General features: G+C 33.3%; 1 protein-coding gene across 1 annotated transcript in view; it reads right to left on the minus strand.

The window, feature by feature from the left end:
- Positions 1-259: 259 nt before the first annotated feature.
- Positions 260-26,633, minus strand: part of VTA1 (vesicle trafficking 1) — a 64,247-nt gene continuing 37,873 nt past the window's right edge. Inside the window, exons 5-8 of the mRNA XM_004752732.3 lie at positions 24,958-25,066; positions 12,831-13,004; positions 7,760-7,840; positions 260-1,613 (exon numbers count right to left, since the gene is read on the minus strand). Of these exons, the coding sequence (XP_004752789.1) occupies positions 1,468-1,613; positions 7,760-7,840; positions 12,831-13,004; positions 24,958-25,066 (510 nt within the window). The 3' untranslated portion in view covers positions 260-1,467. The remainder of the gene's footprint in view (positions 1,614-7,759; positions 7,841-12,830; positions 13,005-24,957; positions 25,067-26,633) is intronic.

Genomic DNA, 26,633 nt, shown 5'->3' on the forward strand with positions numbered 1-26,633 from the left:
GAATTTGCACTATCTTAGAATAGTTTATTCTGTCTGAATGTTCATTCTATCAAACCCTATGCAGTAGCATTACATTTAGGCAAAGAAAATTGAAAGACAAATGATTATGAGTTAATGATTCATTTTCTTTCAAAGAGACTGATAGAAGAGGGGTCAGCGAACATTTTCTTAAAAGGCCAGATACTAAGTATTTTAGACTTGCAGTCCATCTAATTCTGCAGTTAGGGCAAACAAACACAGATTAAACATAAATAATGGGTATGGTTTTGTTTCAGTAGACCTTTATTTACACAACAGGAGTCTGCCCACTGACTATACAGAGTTTGTGGACCCCTATGTTAAATTACTCCAATTTTAATGGGATAAACGAAATGGATGAGATAAATTTCAGGTAAATTTGGCACCTTTTAAAAACTTTTTTTTTTTACTATAGAAATATCCATATTCCTGTACTAGCATAATGACTTAAAAAAATGACAAACTCTAGCATGCAAATTAAAACACAATTGGCTCTGTAATAAGCTGAACAACTTAAAAGAATCCTCGTATTTATTTTTAACACAGCACAAATGCAGGTGACACACAGTTAGTTCATATTTCCCACAAAACTTATAAAATTAACAACTGAGAGTCAAAATTCTTATAACCTTCTGCATCGCTCCTAGCTATACACTGTATGGAATCCATTCCACAGCAGCAGAGGAGAACCTTAACTTTAAGCACCAAGCTTCCAGGCATTACTACAAATATCTTCTTTTCATTCCCTAGTACATGCGGTCAAACTGCCTATGAATAAATACCAATTCACTTTTGTTTCAATGGAGAAAGGAAAACAGCTGGGAAGCCAACATTATTCTTAAGTCTAAAAGTGATTCCACCTCTTTACCTTCTATTTTTTTCCATAAAAATTTTAACTTTTAATGTAGTTATATTAAAAATGAACATAAATTTAATTCTGAACATAACCTCTTTCAGATTCCTCTAACAGTTCAGGATGTTCATAAATCCAGAGGAAAACAAAAACATGATCTCTAATCTAGTATAATCTGGTAATTTTTATTTAAACTTAAATTTAGAATTTTATAGCAAAGAAATACAGTCTGTGTGTTCAAATTATGATTTAAAAAATCCTTAATTTATGAATATTAAGATAAAATGCGAACACCAATACATTTCATAGAAGTGTGTGTTTGTTTTCTGAAGCAGGATTCAATGGGCATTTTTAGATTTTGCTCACATCAGCCCTATACACCCGAAGATTACTGGATCCACTAAATGGACAATGAAAACTGGTTGAGGCTGCTGCTGAATGCTTCAACAGGAATCTGATACAGAGACACAGATTTCATTGTTATAGTCAATGCAACTGAAGTCTTCCTTAAAACTGTGCTCCTGATGGGCTGAAGATAGAGTAATGGACTGTTAGTTCTTTAAGCCAAAAATGCATGGATCTACTGTACAAAGGCTTCATTCTCTGCCTGTAGTTAGCAACTTGAGGGCCTTCTGTAGATTCTGCACAGCAGTGCTGACATCTTCATATTGCAAAGCACTGCCAGCATATTTGCAGTATTTCTGGGCTCTAGCAAAGTCCTCTGGAGTTAGACGGATATCCCCTAGAAGAAACAGAGAGTCATTAAGATATTTGTAGGAATCTAAAAAGTATCCTGTTCGGTTAGCTAAATGCTTACATTTAAAATTATAGAAAATATTTAAGGTTATATAAAAACATGAAGGTTTTCTTCAACCCTAGGTGTAAATATTTAACTAAGTACTTTTATGCTTTTCACTTTCTTCCTTATTAACATAAACCATACATATGCCAATACTAGTAGCTTTTTTGAAAAGATTTTTAATCTGGAAGTCAAACTAGAAGCCTTTCTATTTTGATAAATTAATAGCAAAAAAATTATAATCTGTGTAAAAAAATGACAGTGGCATTGGTGTTTATACTAGAATAGTTAGGCCTCTCTTTTCACACACAGACTAAACCATCTGACCCTCATCTGAGCTAGAATATAAATATAATTCGCCGTGAAAAAAAAGAGAAATAACATTTTTAAAAATTATGTAAGTCATTTAGCTTTTTCAGCATGAAAATATTTTTTGTGCCCCCCATATAAAAATCTCTACAGTTTAATTGTCATTAATATAAAATTAAACACATGAACAACCTTTATAAATTATGTCCAAAATTTATTCTCAACAAGTTTTCCAGTTACACATATGATTAATATGGGTAGACCCTGACTAAATAATCTGGGTAAAACCAAAAAAACAACTTCACTTAATCTAAAGTTTGAATATATATTTCTAAAGATGAAATTAAAAACTGACTTTGTGTCCTGACTTTTGAAATACTATTTTCTTCAGAATTCTTTATAAGGATATTAAAAACTGATCAGAAGGCTGGGACACAGAATATAATAAACACACAATATATTTCAAATTCTATTTATATACATACATACATATATGTATGTATGTATCAGATTTTAAGAGGATACACATAGATCTACATTACAGTAATTAGCTCAGTGTGTTACATAAAAAGTCTTCAAAAAGTTGTTGAGTATTATTAAAGATCATAATGGTTGGTTTTTACTGTTGTGAACTAAGAGATTATATATTCCAACTTTGACAGACCTTGTTTCAATTTTTCTGCATACATACATATATGTATGTATGTATATTTTTAAATACTTTATTTATTTGACAGATCACAAGTAGGCATAGAGGCAGGCAGAGAGACAGGAGGAAGGAGGCTCCCTGCTGAGCAGAGCACCCGATGTGGGGCTGGATCTCATGACCCTGAGATCATGACCTGAGCTGAAGACAGAGGCTCAGATAATATATTTTATACATTATTTTATATTTATTTTTAAAATACTATTTTTTAAAAGATTATTTTAAAATATTTAAAAAATATATTTATAATATATTTTAATTCAGTCTCAAGCATGTACTTCTACACAGACTATCTTAATTTTGCTATTACCTAGGAAAGGATTTCAAAGTAGGTAGTATCTCCAGATATCTAGACTCTAAATTCTGATCCAAATCATTATTTTCTAAAATTTTCAAGAGTTCTGAAACAATGCATCCTAAAGATTCTAGGCCAATGCCAGGTACCTATAAGTACTGAGTAACTTTAATGAATGAAAATAAAAATGCTGTTTGTACATTATTCCCTATATTTTATTTATTTATTTATTTATTTGTATTTCCTATATTTTACAACAGAGTTCATACAGAATTAAACATAAATGAAATTTCAGATTTTAAGAGGATACACATAGATCTACATTACAGTAATTAGCCCAGTGTGTTTCATAAAAAGTCTTCAAAAAGTTGTTGAGTATTATTAAAGATCATAATGGTTGGTTTTTACTGTTATGAACTAAGAGATTATATATTCCAACTTTGACAGACCTTGTTTCAATTTTTCTGCATTTCAGTTTGCTTAAAAAGCAAGAAATACAAATCAATAAACTAATAAAATGCAATCATTGCAATCACCACAATGCATCACCACTGCAATGCAATCACCACAAATCTTTTAGTATTTTAGTGTCTTGGCATTTGTTACCCATTAAATCTAAAAAAACAATTATCCTGTTGTTGTTCTGTTGAAAATTTAGTCAGGACACTTTAGGTTTATTTATTTATTTATTTTATTGAAAATACCTACTAGATTCTTCAACAGTTTTTCCAAATACATTAAGAAAGGTTCCAGTCATGTAAAGCTATACACCCTATCTAGGTGAGGGAGACACCGTTGATAATTGAGTTTACCCCACTACTCATTTTGTGCTTTAACAGCCTGTCTTCTTATCTCAGGGCAATCTTTAAAGATATACATACAGAATTTATTGGACCTGCTAGAAGAAAGCCCCATGGTTAGAACTCTTATTTTTATAGCATTAGCCTTAGCAATGTTTTGCTGACATACCACTCATTTATTAATGAGATGTATGTAGTGGAAAGAACTCCATTACTATCTTAGTTTTTATAAACCAAACTTATCCACCAATGATAAAACTATTTTAAAACACAAATACTGTACTTTTCATGAAATAACAACTTCAATATTCAGAAAAAGTGAATGAAAATATTTTAACAGAAAAATATCATTACAGATATGTAATACATATAGCTTATAACATGTATGAAATTACATAACTATCATATAAAATATAACTAGATAATAACCAACTTATAGACTCAGATACAAAATATAAGTTATAGATTTAAATAGAGATGCTAGACTTATTAATTAAAAATATAAAGAACTTAAAAAGCCATGTCAAATAGTTGTGTTTGCTATTCTGTAACACTTCAGGTTTCCCTTCATTTAACAAAAATCATCTAATTGGGTGCCTGGGTGGCTCAGTTGGTTAAGTAACCGCCTTCCGCTCAGGTCATGATCCCAGAGTCCGGGATCCAGTCCCACATTGGGCTTCCAGCTCTATGGGGAGTCTGCTTCTCCCTCTGACCTTCTCCCCTCTCATGCTCTCTCTTACTCTCTCTCAAATAAATAAATAAAATCTAAAAAAAAAAAAAAAAACCCCAAACCAAATATCATCTAAGAGTCATTAATAGTAAGACATGTGACTAAAATTTTAAATTAAATAAAAAGAAAATCTGCTTAATTATGATTCTTTTAACTTAGCATTTGAAAACTAGATAGGGGCGCCTGGGTGGCTCAGTGGGTTAAAGCCTCTGCCTTCGGCTCAGGTCATGATCCCAGGAGCCTGGGATCGAGCCCCGCATTGGGTTCTCTGCTCGGCAAGGAGCCTGCTTCCCTCTCTCTTGTCTGTCTCTCTGCCTACTTGTGATCTCTGTCTGTCAAATAAATAAATAAAATCTTTGAAAACTAGATAAATGGAAAATACATAAAAGGAGAAGAGAACAACTGTTCAATTTCAGTATATACAAAATAGTAAATACTGCACCCAAATAAAAGCTGTTTTTTTTATATTATTAAAACTTACTAAAGGCCATATCAGACAGACCAGAGAGCACACAGTGGACCTAACAGATGTCTGAAGGATTAAAGAAGTTGTCTAAAAGAATCTCTTTTTTGAACTCTAAGCTCAGTACAGTTGCAGATGGCTTCAGAGAAGACTCCTCATCACAGGGCTGCTTTTCTCCTCCACAGGGCAGTACAAGAAGGCAGAAGACAGCTAGAGCTGTTAGTCAAGTTCCCATTCACAGCAGAAAGAGCCTAGGTCAGCACTGGATCAAAGATAACCTTTTTGGTTTTAAGAGAAATCCCTGCACATTCAGTAGGCATAAGCATCCATTTCTAAGACTGATTTACCTAATGTCATGATAGATCACAGAATACATAATTTTAAAAATTCCAAAATGGGTCTTTTGAGATTCCTACTTACCTAGGTAATTTTAAAAATTCATGTCAGGAACCTTGGATATCTGATCCTAGTGTACTCTACTGTCCTCTGACTTGAATGCAAAGCATGGGCAGAATCATTGGGGAATCACCTGATATGCAGTAAATCTTAGAGGTACAGATAAAGCTCAGTACAGAACCCTTATATCCAGGCATTACCAAGATATGTTCCTTAGAAATGGCAACACTAGAATGATTAGAGGTAGAATCTGATTAGGTCAGGCACTGTGCTAAATACTTTTCAGATATTCCATTTAATTTTCAAAAAAATTCATGAGGTTAAGTGGTTATTCATACTGTAATACTATATAGAGAGATGTAAGTTAAAAAAGGAAATGTTCTTCAAGTAATTTCATTTTCTTTTCCACAGTAAGCCACAAATTCACTACAGAAATGTTTAACATATTAATACTAACACACATACACTATGGGTATTAATGGTGATAAGTACTAAGCACTAAAGAGAAAAATGTGACAGGAAAAAGATTCAGGGAGTATTTATTAGAGGTGGTGGTAAAGAGACAGTGATAGTTATAACTATTAGTTTTGATCTGAGTATTATTTAGAATTTTTCAATGTACTTAAACTCATACATCCATGCAGGAAGATAATTTTAGTATTTTTTTCCTAAATAGGGTCATACTATACATAATGTTCTGCAACCTGTTTTGTTTTTGTTTTTAACTTAATATGCTTAGGAGATCTTTTCATGTCAGGTACTATATTATGTGTGTGTGTGTGTGTGTATTTTAATATCTACTCAGTATTCCATATGATGAATGAACCGTAATATTCCAATAAGCACTTAAAAGATTATTTTCCACTATTACGATGATGTTGAAATAAAAGATCCTTGTAAATTTTGTGACCATGTCTGAGTATTTTCTTAAGATGGTGGAATATAGCAGGTTCAAAAAAATTACATTTGCTATTCTGACAGTGACATAATACTGCTGAAAAAAACTTTACTAATGTACATTTCCCACCAACAGCATGCGAGAGTCATTCCTTAGGTCTTCAATGACACTATAGATTATTGATCCTTTAAAATATTTTTTTATCTATTGACATAAACCTAAATCACTCTAATTCTCAACTTCCCTAATTAATAATATGGTTGGGAAAGCTTTCATGTGTTCACTGCATACCTGCATTACCGATCATATTCCCTGCCTATTTTTTCCTACCAAATTGAGTTTCAGTTATTCATTTGTAGGAGCTCTTTATATATGCTCTGGACATTACTTCTTTATTTTTAAATCTCAATTTCTCCTGGTCTATTAGTTGCATTCTAACAACGTAATGGGGAAGAAGGAGTATTCTGTGGTATGAATTTATCATTTTTCATTTGTCAAACCTGTTAACAACTAAATCAGATACAAGTACTGAAAGATAGTATCTAATAGATATTTTTTTCCTCATAACCAATTTTTCTTTATTTTTTTTAAAGATCCTATTTGAAAGAGAAAGAGAGAAAGAATGAATGGGGAGAGAGGCAGAGAAAGACGCAGACTCCACACTGAGCAGGGAGCCCAATTCAGGGCTTGATCTCAGAACCCTAAGATCATGACTCCAGCTGAAGTCAGACACTTAACTGACGGAGCCACCCAGGTGCCCTCTGGATAACCAATTGTTCTATCATCACTTCTGAATATATATTCTTGCCACACTGATCCAAATACCACATTCATCATTAACTTAATTCCTGTAACATATGGTCTACTTTCCAGAGTCCCTACTCTGTTTCACTGACCTATCTATTTCAGATATTTTCACATCAGATTTTAGGTGGATCTTTTAAAATTAGGTGGGACTCCAGAGGGGAGTCTGGAAACCAAGTTTAACAGAGGAACACAGTATCCATTGGGCAGGTTATTTGGCCTGTCTACTGATAAGATAAATATTTTCCACTATATTCTTGGGTAATTTGCCAGTTTATAAAAGGTTTCTTTTTGTTTTTGTTTTCAACTATGGTCAGTTCCTCTTTCTGGCTAATCTAATCATTTAGTATAGATAAGGAAGATCATAATCATAAGACATGGTAATTTTGGACTAAAGTAATATAGTATCAGCTTCCTGATAGCTTTAGCTCTATGTTTGTGCCACTATATCCAGCAGTATACCACAAAAAAGAACTGTAAAAAAAAGGGGGGGGGAGAGGAAATGCTTTCAGATTTAGATATTTTTGATAATATGAAACAATCTTGGTTCACTGGAGAATCTAGTGAAAACAGACATTTAAAGAAATGTGTAAACATTCCACTATACAATACTTTTAAGGCATAATTAGAAAAGAACACCCAAAACAAGAGATACAGTATGTCTCAAAAAATCAGTCAGCTGACTTACCCTGGGAAACTGTACTGAACAGCGCAGGATCAATAGCTGGAACAGTCTGCGGAGTAGGCTGGATAGTATTACTTGCTACACCTGCAACAGAAAACCACAAATGAGCATAAAAATTATACCTCTTAATTATATACTAGGAAAATATTTAAAGGATCATGAAGGAATTTTCATTTCCTAATTACTTTTTTGAAATATTAATGAATTTTAATCTGACACACTTATTTGATGTTAGAGCCTGGTAAAGAAAATATGCAGAAAAATATATTCTGAGTGTTTACATACACATGTCTAATGTAGATGGTGGCATGTCTGCATACTATACTATGTCATGCATTTTTCACTTACTAAGCTTTAGCAGTAATTCTCAATTAATGTTACACATACACATATATATATATACATGTATATATACACAAATTCATTTATAGAAAAAGTTAAAGAAGTGTAACTCCAAAGTCAGGTGACACACAAGTTTTAAAATGACCAATTCAATGACTATCTTTTGCTTGATTTTGGTAAGTGCTAACCAAATATATTAAAGGATCACCATCCAACATTAACTGTCTCCTCAAAACTTACTTTTAAAAAGACATAATTACATAAAAAAAAAATGGAATGCAAGATTTGAGAGGCATCCTCAGAGACTACCTAGTCAAGCCTAGTGCATTGAAGGAGCTGTGTCTAAACCATAAGTAGGTGATGATATATTTCTTGTATAATGTTAAAAAAAAAGGTAAGTCTACAACCTGCTCATAAATCATTCTAGATATCAAGCCATCCCTTGCTAAGTAATTTGTGTTTCTGGCTAAATTAAAATTTTCAAACAAATCTCTTTCTCTATAATAGAAAAGGAGTATTTTTATTGACCAGTGTACTGTATTAACTTTTAAATGCTTATTAGTACATCTTCATGTAATTAATTAAGTAGGCACTATTAATTAACAAGAACAAAACAGAATTTGTAGGGAGAAAATTCAGTTATGTAGTAAAATTTTATTTGAGCAATATTAAAAAAATAAGTGGTCTGTATTTTATCAAGAACTTCTCTGGTCACAGTCATTCACCTAAGGCTTGAACTGACAGCACAGGCTGCTAAACACGCCTCAAGCAGCAGTAAGAAGATGCTGCTTCCATTTGTCTTGATGTGCATGAGCCAAGGACTGTCCCTTCGGCAGCCATCATGACATGTTCCCATGGGGGCCTAGTGTACAGGCCCAACATAAGCTCATAAATACTTGTTAAATTAGTAAAAGTAGCTCTTAGTTTATGTTATTCATTTATTTTTTTAAGATGCCCAAATCTGTTTTTCTTTCTTTCCGGATCTGGAAAGGTCTCATTTGTCAATTCACAAGTGGACAGCAGCTCCAAAAACTGCAATATGTTGGGAGTAATGTGACTATAAAAACATTCATGTGGAAGAGTAGAACTGTGTTGGAAATTTCTTCCTTTTTATTATTTAACAAAAAAGAAGTGTCAAAAAATAACTTCTGGTTAACTTTTAAGAAGATGATTACATAGCCCTTAAATAGGATTAATACACATTTAAGAATTAAACATTACAAGATTTCTAATTAAGTGTCGAATTTAAATTGTTCTATAGTCTACATAGTCTGGGAATTTTGAAAAGGAAGAAATGGGTGTTGGTTAAAAACTAGAGAAGATTATCCAGAATTACAATTAAAAAAGAACCCTTAAGGGAGTAGCATTTGGAGAGGCAGAGAAAAAGGGAGAAAGCCACACTATCTACAAGGAACACTATAAGCAAAGTCAAGAAAATAGGAGGATTGGGCTGAGTAAAACCTCAGTATAATCAATGGAAATGTCCTGACAGAAATGGTCAGGACAAAATATTAACAACTTTGGAAACTGTATAGCAGGAAAACTCAAATGCAGTACTTTTCATACATGAAAGAATAATAGAAGAGCTAAGTTTTTAATCTACATTTGATAAGCTGTATTTATAATCAAAAGGTCAGCATTAATTATAACATAATTCTAATATTTAACCTATTTAGGTTTATTACTGAGATCTTCTTTCTCAATATTTATAGGCAGTAGAAAGCATGTGTTTCAAGAGAAAGGACAAACCGTCCATTCGATCGCCTCCATCCAATCGTCCACAGTGGTGAAAGCTCAGAGGCCAACACTCTGCCTGCTGAAACAATTGCTCTCGCGGCCCTCCTCGCAGCCTGTGCTTTTTTGTGGAAGAACTAAAAACTGTATATTAGTACATACTATTCTTTTCAGCTATCTTGAGGATTTCCCTTTGATAAAAGTGCATCCTGGATCTTTATATGAGGGAAAGTAAATCAATCTTAAAGTGAGTAAGAGGGGAAACATCTGCTATATTTATAAACTAAAAATGTTTTTTCATTTGCTATTAGCCAACTGAGAGCCCATTTTTTTAAACTGTTTTAAATATAATAGAAAAAAGTAGATGGTTACATAGCCCATGTTTTAAATGTAATAGAAATTTAAATCTACCAGCTAAGAGGAGATTCCAATATTTCAAACTAATTTTAAGGGGCAAAATATTGTGACAAAAGGAGATTCTGATTTAACAGAGATTTAGTTCCTTGGAGGAAGAGACACAGAAAGGAGGTGCCAAAAACACGAAATCAGAAAGATGTGGGTTCAAATTCTAGTCTGTCACTATAAGTATGTTTATGTGCTTATTTTCATGGGATAATTGCTTAATTTCTTTCCAGTGTGTAAATTAGGGATAGCAATATCTAATATAGTTAATACAGTTGCTTAAAATTAATTTATAAAATAGCTATGATAATTTTGTAAATGCTATGCCTATAAGAGTGTATATAAAGTAACAAGACAGGACCTCACCTTAAAGAAGTTCCAAGGTTTTGGTTTTATGTGCTCACTCAGAGGAACAAAAAAGAAAACAAAAACAAAAACAAAAAGAAAAAAACAAAACCACAACAAGGCTCAAGCCAGAGTTAGCTGGAGCAAGATGAACTGTTCATGCCAGAAAACTTTCTAATAGAAGACTACCTCCTCAATATCTAAGTCTTTGTATGTCAAGAATATTCTAAGCAGGACATACTGTCTGTTAGTGTGAACATATGAACCTATTAAGATGTTATCACTTATATAAAAGTAGCAATTTCATATTTTTTCACCCAAATACAGCCCTCCCAGAAGTAAGCTTTCTCTCTTCTATATATACACTGTATAACTATATATATAAAATATATGTACGTATGTGCTTGTACCAGAATTTTGCCCTACAATATGTTGTCTAACATGGTAGCGCTTTTAGGCAACTTTTTTTTAAGGTCAATATCCTATCCCCAAAGGTGACACTTCCCTTGATTCACAAAATGATTTTAAGTGTTCATTGGCTTGCTCTTAAATACCCTGTATTTGGCACAGAGATAGGAAGGAAGAGGAAAAAAAGGAAAAGGAAGCTAATTTGCTGAACACTGATTTTGTGATTAGGCACAGTTAGTAGTGAATTTTCAAACTTTTTCTCTAATAATTAAAATCACCATGAGAATATGATTTAATTTCATTTTAGAAAGAGGCAAAACGTAGGTTGAGAAGCGGCATAACATCTGAGTTTGTGGTTTAGAAAGGAGCAGGAACTAATAACGAACACTGTTTCACTTCAAAGTGCATTTTATTCTCACTTTGCCCTTCTATAAATATGGTGTGTCAGAGGCTCACCTCTGTTTAAATTCACTAGAAGAGAGTAGTATTTATCTAAGGCAGATGCATCTAAGTAGCTGGTATTGCTTATATTAATCTACACTGGAAATACTGGAAATAAAATATAATAGTGTTCTGTGAAATTTTACTTACAAAACAAACTCAAATTGGTTTGTCTAATAAACTCAACATACATACCATAAAGCAAAGCAAAGTCAGAGTAAAATATATAGAATGATGACACAAAAGAGATCAGTGTTAAAATAATCACATTCATCAATATTCTTCAAGACAAAAGTAATAGCCATATTTGCAGATAATACAAAGTTAAAGGTTTGAAAATAGGAGGAAAGAAACTAATAAAAACTGGTGTTATGGTAGTCAAGTAGAAAACTTAAATGCTATGCAACTCATGCAAAATCACCTAAACTGGGGCTGAAAATTTTAAAGTTAGTAATGGTGTGGTACTTAATAGAAACCTTAGAAATTAGGGCTCAAAGGATGATTTTCATCCTATGAATTAACTATTTTGAAATGTTTGTACAGTTTACTACCACAGATTACATTTATGCTGAGATAAAAGAAATATTTTAAGAACAATTTTTGGAAAAACTTCAAGATGCAAATTATGGCTTTAAATGCCCTTCTATTTGAAGGTAAGGGCAACACTTTGTCAATAATACAAGTAAATGGAACAGTATCTGCAGTTTGAAATATTATCTTTTATTTACTGACACCGACTGGTTACTAGAGACTAGTGTGGTTAGATCTTTTCCATGAGAAACAGACATACAATGCTGATTTATTCAAAGTAGCTATCATTTCCCTTTTTTCCTTCAGTCAACTGTTTATAATATTAAAAGAATTAACCCACACCCCTTCTTTTCAGTTATCTGTGATTCCACTGCTACAGAGACTGTGTGCCTCAATGTCTGCTCCCTTCATTAATAGTATCTATGTTGAGGGTAGAGATTGGGTCCTAAGGAAATAAGGCAAGAAAAATCAAATCTTGCTGACACAGTGGGACACTGATCAAAACATATTATAACAGAAGACCCGCATACCTCAGGGCTACTCTTGAACAGTGAAGGGTGACGGGCAAGGTAACAGACGGGAAGAAAGAGAAAATAGCACCACACACGAAAAGCACAGAAGCTATTCTTAGTAAAAAAATATAAAGTTTACAGTAATGTTTGTAAATGTTTGGTCATTTCTCAAAAAAACAAAAGGACAGTTAACATTCAAACTTCAACAAAACGGATGTAACATTGTTTTGTGGGCTGAAATAGAATTTAAAGATCTTATCATGCTTTATGACCATCATGCTTAGGCATAAACACACTATAAAGTGCAGTCCTCATTTATGAGAGGAGAGTTCAAAACTTGTTAAGCTTTCATTTCCTACCTGTGCTGTGAGGCACTTCTGCTGGCGTATTAGCAGGAGCGTGCGCGCCGGGAGGAATCTGTATCCCAGTGAAGCTGCTTGATGGCATGCTGCTTGGATCATAAGCTGAAGAGGACGGCTGAGGTGGCTGAGTCGGCAGGGACGTTGCTCCAGCATCTTCGTTTTCTTCAACATCTATTGTATAACATAGATGTAAAGTTAAACTAGGTATTTTGAAAGAAAAACGCCAAACATTCTTATTTTGTTATACAGACAGGACAAACAGATGTTTGGATGCAATTCTATTTAATGCAATTGATAAGCAGGCTCTAGCTCTTAAAATAATAGTTTTAATTGTTTTCTTTCCTTAAATCACTTAATTGTGCCTGACAATATGATTGTCACTTCAAGGTAACACTTTCTAATTCTACAAAATCTTTTCTTTAAGCTTATGATAAATGATATTTTTGGCAAAACATGTCACATTTATACTATGCATAGCCTATTTTTCTGACAGCTGCCCTTTACTCTATTCATCATTCAACAAGCCATTAAATGACTACCTATGTGTTTGCTGTTCAAAGTATTAGGTTAATCAACAAAAACAAAGGAATGGGATTTCACAGAGCTACCTGCATAGAAAGGAATAATAAGAGAATTTGTGTAGAATCACTTCTCGGCCTTTTGGCTAAGATTAAGTGTAGAGACTTTGTGTTTTTAAGTTCTGAAATTCAGACTTAAAATATACTATCTTACTAGCTGAATTTGAAAGCTACTCTGGGAAAATTAAATAGTGACAGTCTATTTAAAATGACAGTCATTTTTGGGAATCCTCATAATTTAAAATGTAAGTGAGAGCAAGAGATTTCCAAAATCAATTTATTTCCTATCAAATTTTTAAATAAGTTTTTTTGTTTGATAATATATTACATATTCAATGTAGATAATTTTAATCAACCAAAATAAACCTATCTATTCCGAGATACACATTTTACTAAGTAACCTTGTAGATGTATTTATACTTTATATACACTAAAATAATTTTCTCCTATATTAGAGAACTCTAACATTTACATGTCCTGGGAAGGAGCCCCTCCCTCTACTTTTTAAAGGCATTAGAAAGTGACTAAAAGCTGGTAGAAACTAGAGTAAAGATGGTCTTTTGGAGAGAAAATCTCACCAGGTAAGGTTTGCCTTCATGTGGGTTTTCCCCTGCACACACTCAACAATCTGTGCAAAAGAAGTGAGCCTTGAAGTGTGTGTATAAACCCCAACTAAATACTGTATGACCCTGAACTATGCATGCACACTCCAGGGGGATTCTAGAGGCTCCTAGTGAGAGCAATAGCCTTAAAGCTGAAAGAAAGACAGGCAATGTTTGAGTCCAGGCATGTTAACTTCCTGCTAGAACAAGAACCAAGAACTTGGAAGAGGAAGATGAGAAAATGCAGGGGAGCTACAAGATGTTATCAACAATAAAAATTAATAGAAACATGGGGTGGGTGGGTGGGAAGATGATTCTCAAATGACCTAGATATCAAAATTAGCAAAAAAAAAAAAATCACATTAAAGCGGGTACTATAAATATGTTTAAGGACATAGAGAAAGAAGCAGTCATAATGAATGAAAGAGGAAAAACTCGGGGGACCTGGGTGGCTCAGCTGGTTAAGCAAGTGACTTTGGCTTAGGTCACGATCCTGGAGTCCCGGAATCAAGTCCCACATTGGACTCCCTGCTGGGTGGGGAGTCGTCTTCTCCCTCTGACCTCTCCCCTTTCTTGCTCTCTCTCTCTCTTCACAAATAAATAAAATCTCAAAAAAAAAAAAAATCTTTAAAAAAAAAAAAAAGAAAGAAAGAGGAAAAACTCACTGGAGGAGGGGGAAGGGGAAAAAACTGTAAGAGGAGACAAAAACAGATGGAACTAACAGAAGACAAATGATAAAAATGACAGAATTAAATCTAGGATTAGCAATAATTACATTAAATGGACCAAACACTATTTTGAAAGCTGATGTTGACAGACTAAACAAACATATGAACAAAACCCACATCAAGAAACACGATATGCTTTAAGACTCAGACATGCTTATAGTAAAAGGATAAACTATTAAATACCAAGCAGACAAAAGCTGAGGTAGCTAAATCCAGTAACAGACACGTAACTGTCTCTCTTTGCAGATAACATGGTTATTTACAAAGAAACTCCCAAGAAATCTAGAAAACAACCACCAGAATAGTAAATTTAGCAAGGTTGTGCAATACAACATCATTATACAAAAATCAATTATATTTCATACACTAAAAGTAAACAAGGGAATGAAAAAAAACCAAATACTTGGAAAACAAATTTTAACCAAAGAGGCAAAAAATCTCTACTTTGGAAAAATACAAAATACTATCAATACAAATTAATGGAGGCTTAATAAATGGAAAGATACACCATATTCATGTAATGAAAGACTCAATTTTGTTAAGGTACCCATTCTCCCTAAATTGATCTATAAATTCAGTGTAGTATCAAACCTAAGTTCAGCTGTTTTTTATTTAATAGAAACTGAAAAACCTACTCCAAATTTATGTTGAAATCAAAGGACATAGAATAGCTAAGAACATCTTGAGAAAGAAGAGAAGAGTTGGAGAACTTATGCCACCTGACTCTAAGGTTTATTGTAAAAAGGTGGAGGGCTGTGTGCCATTGGTACCAACTAGAAAAACATACCAACGTAATTGAATAGAATCCAGAAACAGAATCATATTTAAAAGGTTAATTGAATTTTTGACAGAGGAACCAAAGAAATTCAACAAGGAAAGGAAAATGCTTAACAAATGGTGCTGGAATAACAGGCTATCCTTATGGAGGAAAGAATCCTGAATCCAGCCTACCTCACACTGTATGCATGAAAAAATTTAAGGTCTTTCACAAACAAAAGTAACAGCTCCAATGATAAGTCTTCAGGATTAAAAATATGAAAGAATTTTTAAGGTAGAGATAGATAGAGATCTCATAAGACATAAGAAGTAGCCATAAAAATTTTAAAATTATAAACTATATTTTGCCAGGATTAAAGATTTTTGGTAATTAAAAGAAGGTAAGAAAACAAGTAGGGAAGCAATAGACCAGTAGTAAATATTTGTAAAACATGCATCTAACAAAGAACTTATATGCATAATTTGTAAATAATTCAATAATAAAATGACAGACAACCCATGAAAAACGGTCAAGTTTGTTAATGGTCACAGTAGTACTCACAACAACTGAAAGGTAGAAACAACCAAAATGTTCTTCAATGGATGAATAAATACAATGTGTAAAGGCATATAATGGAATATTATTCAGTGTTTGAAAAGAAATTCTAAAACATCTTGTAACATGGATGAACCCGGAAGACATTACAATAAATGAAAAAGGCCAGTCACAAAAGGACCAATACTGTCTGATTCCATGTACATGAGGTACCTAGAGACAAAGACAGAAAACAGAACAGTGGTGACCAGAGGCTAGGAATGGATAGGGTAAAGGGGACTTATAGTTTAATGGGTATAGAGTTTCAATTTGAGAAGATAAAAATATTCTGGAGTTAGATGGTGGTGACAGGCTGAACAATATGAATGTGCTTTTTATGCCACTGAGCTGTACATTTATTTTTTTTTTTTTTTTTTTTTTTTTTTTTTTTTTTTTTTTTTTTTTTTTAAAGATTTTATTTATTTATTTGACAGAGAGAAATCACAAGTAGATGGAGAGGCAGGCAGAGAGAGAGAGGGAAGCAGGCTCCCTGCCGAGCAGAGAGCCCGATGCGGGCCTCGATCCCAGGACCCTGAGATCATGACCTGAGCCGAAGGCAGCGGCTTAACCCACTGAGCCACCCAGGCGCCCTGAGCTGTACATTTAAATGATTAAAATAGTAAATTTTGTTATGTAGAATTTACACAACAAAAAAGAACAGGCAAAAGATTTAAACAGACACTTCACAAATAAATATATATGAACATCCAGTAAACACATATAACAGAGTTCAGTATCATTTAGCCATTGGGGGGAAAATGCTAATTAAATCACAATGAAAAACCAATATATATGGATCAGAATGGCTAAATTTAAAAATACTGACAATACGAGGTGCTAGCAAGGATACAGAGTGACAGACTCTAATGCATGGCTGATTAAAGTATAAATGGTACACTGACTTCAGAAAATGGTTTGGGATATCTATCTATCTATCTATCTATATAGATACATGAGAAAATGTCTATCTATAAAATGTCTATCTATAAAAATCTATCTATATAGATAGATAGATAGATAGATATCCCAACAATTTTATTCTGGTTATTGACCCAGCAGGATGAAACACACGCCACCTCTTTACATATAATGTGAAGTATGTCTAAAAACCAAATGCATTTAAATGTCAAGCAGCTTAATTCATCATAACCTCAAACTAGAAATAGCCACAATATTCATTGGCAGATGAGCTGATAAACAAATTATGGCATCCATACTACAGAATACTACTCGGCAGTAAAAAAGAGTGGACTATTGCTACACAAGACACCAATGAATCTCACAGATAGAGTGTTGAAAGAAGTTGGGTGCAAAACACCACCATGGGATTCCATTTACACAATGTTTTAATCAGACAGAACCTACTTTTGATTAAACAAATAACTAAGTCAGTTGTTTCTCAAGGTGCGAATGGACTGGGAAAGAGTATGAGGTAATTTTGGGGGATAATGGAAATGTTTTTTATTTAGAGGGTGTGAGTGTCAAAAGTCACTGAGTCACTGAATTATATACTAAGCAAACAGTAAACTTTAATTTGTATCAGTAGATGTTAAAGACTGTGGGGTAATTTTTTATTAAAAACAGGGTACTTGGGGCGCCTGGGTGGCTCAGTGGGTTAAGCTGCTGCCTTCGGCTCAGGTCATGATCTCAGGGTCCTGGGATCGAGTCCCACATCGGGCTCTCTGCTCGGCGGGGAGCCTGCTTCTCTCTCTCTCTCTGCCAGCCTCTCTACCTACCTGTGATCTCTCTGTGTCAAATAAATAAATAAAATCTTTAAAAAACAAAACAAAACAAAACAAAGAAAAACCCAGGGTACTTACATGGTCTCAAAGGGACTTATTCCCCAGTAACTTATTAGTAACACAAACAGCTTATTGATAACAAAAAGAAAATCATTTTAAAGTGTAATAACCCAGAGAATACCACATTACTTGAGTGATCAGTTAATATGACCAATATTTCACCAATATTATACAACCTTCCAATGTTGACATAGGAAACATAATCTCATCCTGGTGTATTTCTGCTAAGCATGTAACTGTAATCTGATTATGAGGCAACATCAGGCAAACCCAAATTGAGGGACAGTCTATAACTAACCTGTACTCTTCAAAAACACTGGGCCAAGAAACACTTAGAAAGGCTGAAGGACCATTCCAGGTTAAAGATAACTAAGGAGACATGAAAGTCAGATGCAGTGGTTAATCCTGGACTAGAGCCACAAAGGAGATTATTAAATCAACTGAACAGATTTGAATGAAGTACTGAGAAGCAAAAGAGCATTCTTCAACTCATTTTCAAATACTTCAGAAAGTATATATATATATATATATAAAATTATATCCTTCTGTAGAGCCATAAACCATTTCTGAGGAAGTACTGTAAAAAGCTATGACATTAACACTAGATTAGGGAACTTTAAGATTACATTTTAGATGACTAATATATTGGCTTATTTTATATCTCCTATGTTCTGCAATTACAGGTCTTAATTAGCAGCAAATATTTACTGAGACTAAAAAATGTTGAAGTTAACTGTGTCTTAGGGTTTCCCCAAAGAGGGAAATTTTAAATTAGTAGAAATATGATAAAAAATATTACTTTTTTATTGAATATAGTTTAATAATAACCAGTTAAAAATAGCATCATTTTGCAGATACTGAGTTGACAGACATGTAAACCTAGAGTTTGAATGTTAAGAGAATTCCCTTCAGTTGAGCCTTATTTTTTCCTGGAACACTGTTTTTGTACTAATCATATGGTTTCCTTATGTACTTTTCGATAATATGACTTAATTGCACACAGCAGTATTTTCAGAATTATCTTTCCCTTTTTTCTTACTCTAAGGAGTAATATCCATTATTTTTATGGTTTTACTAGAAATTTAATTCCAGAATAACAGAGAATTAGACTTTTGTTAAACATAATACATTTTACCCCTAGAGTTAATTTAAGAACACAAGAGAATATAACGATATACTCGGAAAAGAAGAATCAAGGTTTTGAAGAAGGCTTTTCTCTTATACATTCAGATTTAAGGACATAAACCATTTTAGAGCCATAAACCATTTCTGAGCAGACACTGTTAGATGTCATGACATTAACACTTGATTAAATTACCAGGTTACATTTTGTTCTTTTGAAAAAGTATCCAGTGAAAATATTCTCCTTTAGATTTTAAAGGATTATTGGTATTCCGTAACTCCCAATTTTCTACTTAGAGGCTCTATAAAAACTGATTAAAAATAATGAAAGAAATTATAAGCTCCATGTAAGCTTAATTTTTGGAAAACATAACAAAAATTATATGTATCTAATTATCTAGTAAGTTAGTATTATAAAAAGCATAAAACAACCATATCACAACAGAAGAGTTCATGATAATTATTAAAATGTACACTTTCAAGGACATAAGTTGAAAATGTTAGTATTAGAAGTCACTGAAAGAATATCTAGAAAAAATAACACTGATTATTTATTAGGCATATTAATATATCTAAAATGACACATCTGAAATGCTACTAAAGCCAAATATGTTAAAAACAAAAAAACGTTATTTGCATGGTGTATTTAAGAATATATGTATAACCACATTCAAGAAATATCTCCCAAATCAGATGTTAGAAGGTAATGATAAGTACAATATGATTATATTTACTACAAATATGTGTGTGTAAAGGTTACTTAAATATCATCAGGTAAGAGAAGTGGTTCAGCTTCAATTTCCAATTTAATGTAATTACTGAATGTGAAGAAATGTTTCATCTTTGGCCTTAGATCTTAAACTATTCACCCTCCCTGGGTGAAGAAACATTTTACTTTGGCTTCATCTCTTGCTTTTAGGTTGACAACTCCAAAATTCTTTTAGCCCAGAATTTTCTCCTGCAATCTTTAGATGAGTATATAATTGGCAGCTGGGAGTTCTGCATGTAGTAATCAAATGAGCATCTCAGTATCTTTTCTTGATTTTTCCCACCAAACCTGCTACCTTGTATTAGTCATTTCTTTGAAAGGCTGGAAACTCAGGGATCATCATCCATTTCCTCCCTCATTAAAGTGTTCTATGTTATACTGATTACATTTCCTTCTCCTTATCCCCATGTCAATATCTCACCCAGGCTTTTGTTTTATTATAATTTAGATCACTAATAGCCCCTGAATTCTTCTCACAATCTGCAGAATTATCTTTCTCCAATTCGCTCTCAAAAATCACCCCCCCCACACACAGATTTTACAGTCTTAGCCAGATCTCAATCTGCCTCCCTGCTGCTTTTGAAGTGTTTTTGTTTTGCTTTGTTTTTAAAAATTTGTACCATCCTTTCTTTTCATTTACCCAACTTAATTCAACTTCTCTTTTGAGACTCAGCTCAGGCACAATCTCTTATTACCATGCACTATAACTGCTTATTAAAACTTTTGTACCCTGTGAAGATGTATGCTCTTGTAAGGATCATGTCTTTTATTCATTCCTGGTACCCAGCAAATGCTGACAAAACGACATTAAAAAAATAAGTTTCTTTAAAAATGAATAAAAAACAATGACATTTTAAAAATGCAAGAACAAGGATATGTCCTGGGAAGTGGGAGTTCATTCCAAATTTAGGTCTCTAAATCGTATCTGAAGCACAGAAATGTACCCTGTAATGTTGGTACTATGGTCTCAAGAGAATGTGAAATTAATAATTTTAATGACTGGCTGAGAAATTTTCTTGTAAAACTGGTTGAAGGGAAAAAATTCATCTGCTTAAATGCAGAATAAGAGCACAGACTTTAGAATTAGAAGGCCTGGGTTCAACTGCTGAGTTTCATTAACTAGTTATTAGAGCTTGATCAGAAATGCCCAGCCACCTTCAAAAGCTATGAGAACTAAATAAGCTAATATATGTAAAATATTTAGCACAATGCCCGATAATACCGAGCGTTCCATAAATAACAAATATTAACATAAACTATGAAAGTACTTTATTAAGTGCTATATATTTTATAAGACTTCATATACATACATAAAATAGTTCTGCAGAAATTCAGACAAAGGGGAAAACATCACAGATAGGCAGGATTCAGATAGGTAAAAAAAGATAAGCAATTTAGGAGGGAGGAATGGTTTTATAGTTAAAGAAAGAGATGAAGGTCTCTTTTCATCTAGCTCTTAACATCTATGACTATAATAAAGAGAATATATAGGTCCTATGAAATGAACTGTGTCCCCACAAAACTCATATGACCAAGCCCTAATCACCAATTTGACTATATTTGGAGATAAGCTCTTCAGAAGGTAACAAAGGTTAAAGAGTCATAAGGGTAGAGTCCTATTCTAATAGAATTGTGGCCTTACAGAAAGGAAAGATTTGTTTCTCTCTCGGTCATATGAGAACAAAGAGAAGGCTGATGTCTGAAAGCCAGGAAGTAGGCACTCAAGAGCAAAAGAACCCTGCTCCACTTTGGTCTTGGACTTTCCAGCCTCTAGACCCCTGAGAAAATGAATGCCACCCCAGTCTATGGTGTTTTGTTATGGTAACCTGACCCACCCAAGACAATACAAGAGAGGAACAGAAAATAAAATTGGTAAAGTAGGCTGATGCCACATTGTGGTGACTCTTGCTTAAAGCCTGAAGATCTTGGGTATTTTCTTGTGGACACTTGTTAACAGTAGGACAGACATAAAACATTCCTGATTATGGTCAGTATTAAAGTAGGAAAGGAAGTATGTAAAAAACACAGACACTGGGTATAAAAAAAATGAAGAAACAAAATACCAAAAAGACACATGACTCAGAATAAGAGGGCCAGGGATTCAAGTTCTAGTTCTGTTTCATGATTCTATGTCCTTAGGCAGGCTCTAACCCATGTGGAATCTCAACTTACTCCTGTGTACAACAGTAATAACATAAACTAGTCCCAAGGGATTTCCGAGGGTATGAATAAGTGGAAATGATTTGTAAGCTTTAAGGCACTATATGAATGCAAGGTATTTATTACAGAAAATGACTGTAAGAAAAATTCTTTGTGAAAAAGACTATTGTAAATTAGTTAAGGACATATCATGAAGTGTTTTTCACAAATAGATAACAAAAAGTTAACTTGAAATGCCATATGAAAGCTTGCATCTCTAGAAGACAAACTGCAAAATAATTTAGAGTATTCATATATAAAACTGTAGTTACCTTTTTCACCAAATGGCACTGTAACATTTTAAACAGTCCTCTAAATAATAAAGAGAACAAGAAGGTTTTCTTGTCTTCCTCACTTGTTCTCTCCTCCCATCTCCTTTGTCTTTTAAAGGCAGGTTTACTGAGCTATAATTTATATGCAGTAAAATTCACACATCTTGGGTATACAGTTTTGACATAAAACTTATACAATGTATAACCACCACTTCTGGTCATCCCCAAGCCTTTCCCATGTTCCTTTGTAGTAAACCCCTTCCTCACCCCAAGTACTCAACTTACCTGATTTATGTCCCTAGAACACTGCCTTCTCCAGAAAGTTGTATGAATACAATCATATAATACATATGTAGCCTTCTCTGTTTGGCTTCTTTCACTTAGCATAATGCTTCTGAAATCAGTCCATACCATATTGCTGCAAATATCAGTAGCTGATGGCATCTGAATTATTTCCACTTTTGGCAATTACAAATAAAGCTGCTGTTAAGTTATGTATAAGGCTTTATATGGACATATGTCTACATTTCTCTTGGGTAAAAAAATACCTTGAAGTGGGGCTGCCAGATATTGTGTCAAGTGTATTTTTAATTTTATAAAAAACTGCCAAACTGTTTTCCTTTTCTTTCCCCATGAGTAATGTGTGAGAGTTCCAGCTACCTGGCATTCTCAGTAGCACTTGGGACTATCGGTTTGTTCAATTTTAGCCCTAAATTCTAGTAGGTATGATAGAGCTTGCTATAGTCTTTATTTGTTTTTCCTTAATGACTAAAGATTTCAGCATCATTTCATGTGCGTGCTTGCTACCCATTCATTCTTAACTGATATATGGAAATACTCAACAAAGCTATTACATTTTGTTATGGATACTTAATATGTACAATATATTACTATGCAGAACTGCAATGTAACTATCATTTGAAAAACTGTGAGGACAGCACATATATGTAGAAATCACTAAAATGGCCCATAAGAACTAAATTATTAATTTCATCAGGCATTGAGAAAATTGAAAAAAAAAAAAAATCCAAGAGGATTAATTCCCATGGAGGAGTAGGGCCAACAAGCCATCCCCAGAACAGGAACAGCTGGTTTCACAAAAAAATTTCTAGAAAACATTTAAGGGAAAGGAGATTCTAAGGTGATCAAAATGTTCCAAAACATAAAAAAATACTAGAAATATTCAGATTATATTTATGGAGTAAGCAGAACATTGACACCCCAAAGGAAAACTAGACCAGTCTTACTCATGAATGTCAATTCAAAAATCCTAAATATATAGTAGTGAACTGAATCCATCAATATAATAAAAAAAAAAAAAAAACCCAAAACCAAAAAACAGAGCCACATGAGGTTTATTACTCAATGTAAAGCTGGTAACATTAGAGTAGTAGTGAAATTAATCTATTTAAAAAAACCCAAAAGAGTCAAATGAAGTTTATTATTAACATATGATGTATTATTTGTTTCAAGGGTACAGGTCTGTGATTCATCAGTCTTACACGATACACAGCGTCTAAATGAGGTTTATTACAAAATATAGAGATGGTTCAATATTAGGAAATCTTTTAATAAATTCACTACAGAAACAGATCTAAGGATCTGGATTAGGCTGGTGTCAGTCAACTCTGGCCAACAGGTTGACTATCTGTTTTTGTTAAGCAAAGTTTTATTGGAACAGAGACATGCTCATTTGATTACATATTGTCTGTGGCTACCTCTGCACTGTATGAGCAGCTGAGAAGTTGCCACAAGACCTCATGACCTAGAAACCTAAAATATTTATTATCTAACCCTTTAAGAAATGGTTTAAGAAACTCGTGCACTGAATGACCATTTTCACAGATGCCTAAAATCTGTATAACAAAATACAAAGATCACCTAGAATTTTAATGCAGATTACAGTGATTATTCTCCTAATAGTCAATTTCCTGTATGTCTAATCAATAAAAACAAGTGAAAAAGGTCCTTCCTTTTCTTTTCAATTACACACTGAAAGGTGAAGTGAAATGGTAAGACCCTTATTTTTTCACAATTTAATTTTACAAAACTACTTATTATGTAATGGTGAATCTTTCATGCATTTATTAAGTCAAAACAAAAATCAGGTGCAGAAGTGTCTATATTACCAATAGTATAAAAAAAAAGGAAGCTATGTATTCCTATTTATTTGTAAATTCATAAAAAATCATCTGTTAAGGGACACAAAAAAACCTAAAATAATATAGTATTTATTTATCTGGGTTTGGTAGAATCTGGCCAAATGAGGGATGTGATGGAAATGAGAAATTCATTTAATATATTTTTTTATATCCCCTATAAATTTTAAACCATGTGAATGTACTACCTACCCCTCGGACAAAAAAAAAATACCTCACCTCAAATAGATACATAAAAATTAATAGTGTCCTTTGTGGTTTGGGAATATTTTATAAACTATAAATGGATTACCTGTTCTATGTAAGAATGAAATCTGATTACAGGCAGGAGATGGCCAGGCTATCTTGTTGATAAAGACAGATATTAAAGCAATTTGGCCTTAATCTCTCACTGTCCCTAAATTTATTTTACACCTAATTTTCATGGATTTTGGACCTGATGGAACAAAAGAAAATGTACTGTTTCTTTGAAAAATCATGGATAATATTCGGAACAATTATGATTCTACTAAGTCATTTTACTTAAATAAGTAAATACATACCATTATCTTCTTCAATTCCAACAGGCCCTGCTTGAGGAGTCTCTCCATTCTTTAAACAATTATGGATATATGTTGCCTTCCACCTTGCATATTTTCTGTGTTTCACATTCTAGAAGGAATATTTTTATATCAATATTAAATTTTATATCAATATTAAATTCTAGTAAGAAGTCAAATAAAAAGATACAGTGATAACCTATGGTATTTCTGAGATAAAACCCATTTTTGCATGTTACATCTCTGAAACAATCTGGCAACCTCCCCATCCTACCACTGGATTCTACCAAATGTCTAGGGCTCAACAGACCATAAAAAGCTATCTTCCTCAAGCACATACCTAGTTCTCGCTTATGATTCTGTACTTCAGAAAAGGTCTGCAATGGAAATATGAGAATGTCCATCATAAATCAAACAATCCTCCTCTATGTTCTACTAAAAACAACTTTTCTACACTGATTACCATTTTCTTCCAGGTATGATTTTAATTTATTCTACTTTATTATTTTATAAAGAAACTTTTTAGAAGTATCCACATTTAACTTTTCACTTCTTCACCAGCTGACTCACTCTAGAGAGAAAAAAGTTTCTTTTGTTTGATTTTCAGCACATAAAAGGTCAGAGAATTTGAATGTGCCATGCCTTTAATGGCAGTGAGCCCACATGTACCAGCCCCCACCTCACTTAAGTTGTTAGTTCACTTAAGGAATGTGCTCAGTGTCACCAACAGCCCTCTCCATGCTGGCAAATCCAACAGACACTTGTAGGTATTATCTTACCAAACCTCTCAGCAGCATACAAAACATCGAACCATTCCAAACTCTGTGAAACACTGTCTATTACTGGTTTTTGTGACACTCTTGTTCTCCTGCTTTCCCTCCGGTCTTTGGCTACTAATCCTCTAGCTCATCTCCAGATAAAATTACACACCCTGTACTAGCACATTCTATAAATGGGTGGGCTCAATCAATGGATTCACATACAATTTTATTTTTATTTTATTTATTTTTTAAAATTTTATTTTATTTTTTCAGTGTTCTAAGATTCACTGTTTATGTACTACACCCAGTACTCCATGCAATACAATTTTAAATATGAATTATGTTTTTATATAATTAAGTACTAGGAAAGCCACTTAACTAGTGAAGGGAATTACTTCAAGTTTTCAGTGATTTATAGCTTCCCTATTTTGGGGAAAACCTAGGATACAGATAATCTCAACATTTTTTATGCTTTATAAATAATTGCTTTTAGTTAAGACCTAAGATAGGCAAAAGGGAGATATAAAACAAGTCAATACACTGACTTCTGCCCTTAGAGAGCTGATCATCTTGTTATGGATAGAGATTTAAAATACAAAACAACAGTACTATAAAAATATAGTAGGTAGAAAGTACTGAACTTGTTTCTTTGGTAAGTCTACAATAATGGACAGCTGATGAAGTAAAATGGTATGTTAGCTTGGTCTTATGGGATGGGATGGAAAGTAGTAGTAAGACTATCGTGGAGAGAAGTAAAAGAACAAGCAAAGAAAGAAGGGCAGAAGTAAATGAGGTATTTAGAGAATGAAGGTGAGAAAGTAAATTTGCCACAGGTGGAATAGACATACCAGGGACCAGCTGAGTAAGTAAGATAAATCCAAGACAAGAGTAAAGTTGTGGACCAGCATGTTTATAGTA

This window comes from Mustela putorius, unplaced genomic scaffold (assembly GCF_011764305.1).
Source record: "Mustela putorius furo isolate JIRA1106 unplaced genomic scaffold, ASM1176430v1.1 tig00003863_pilon_pilon_pilon, whole genome shotgun sequence".
NCBI classification, from domain to species: Eukaryota; Metazoa; Chordata; class Mammalia; order Carnivora; family Mustelidae; genus Mustela; species Mustela putorius.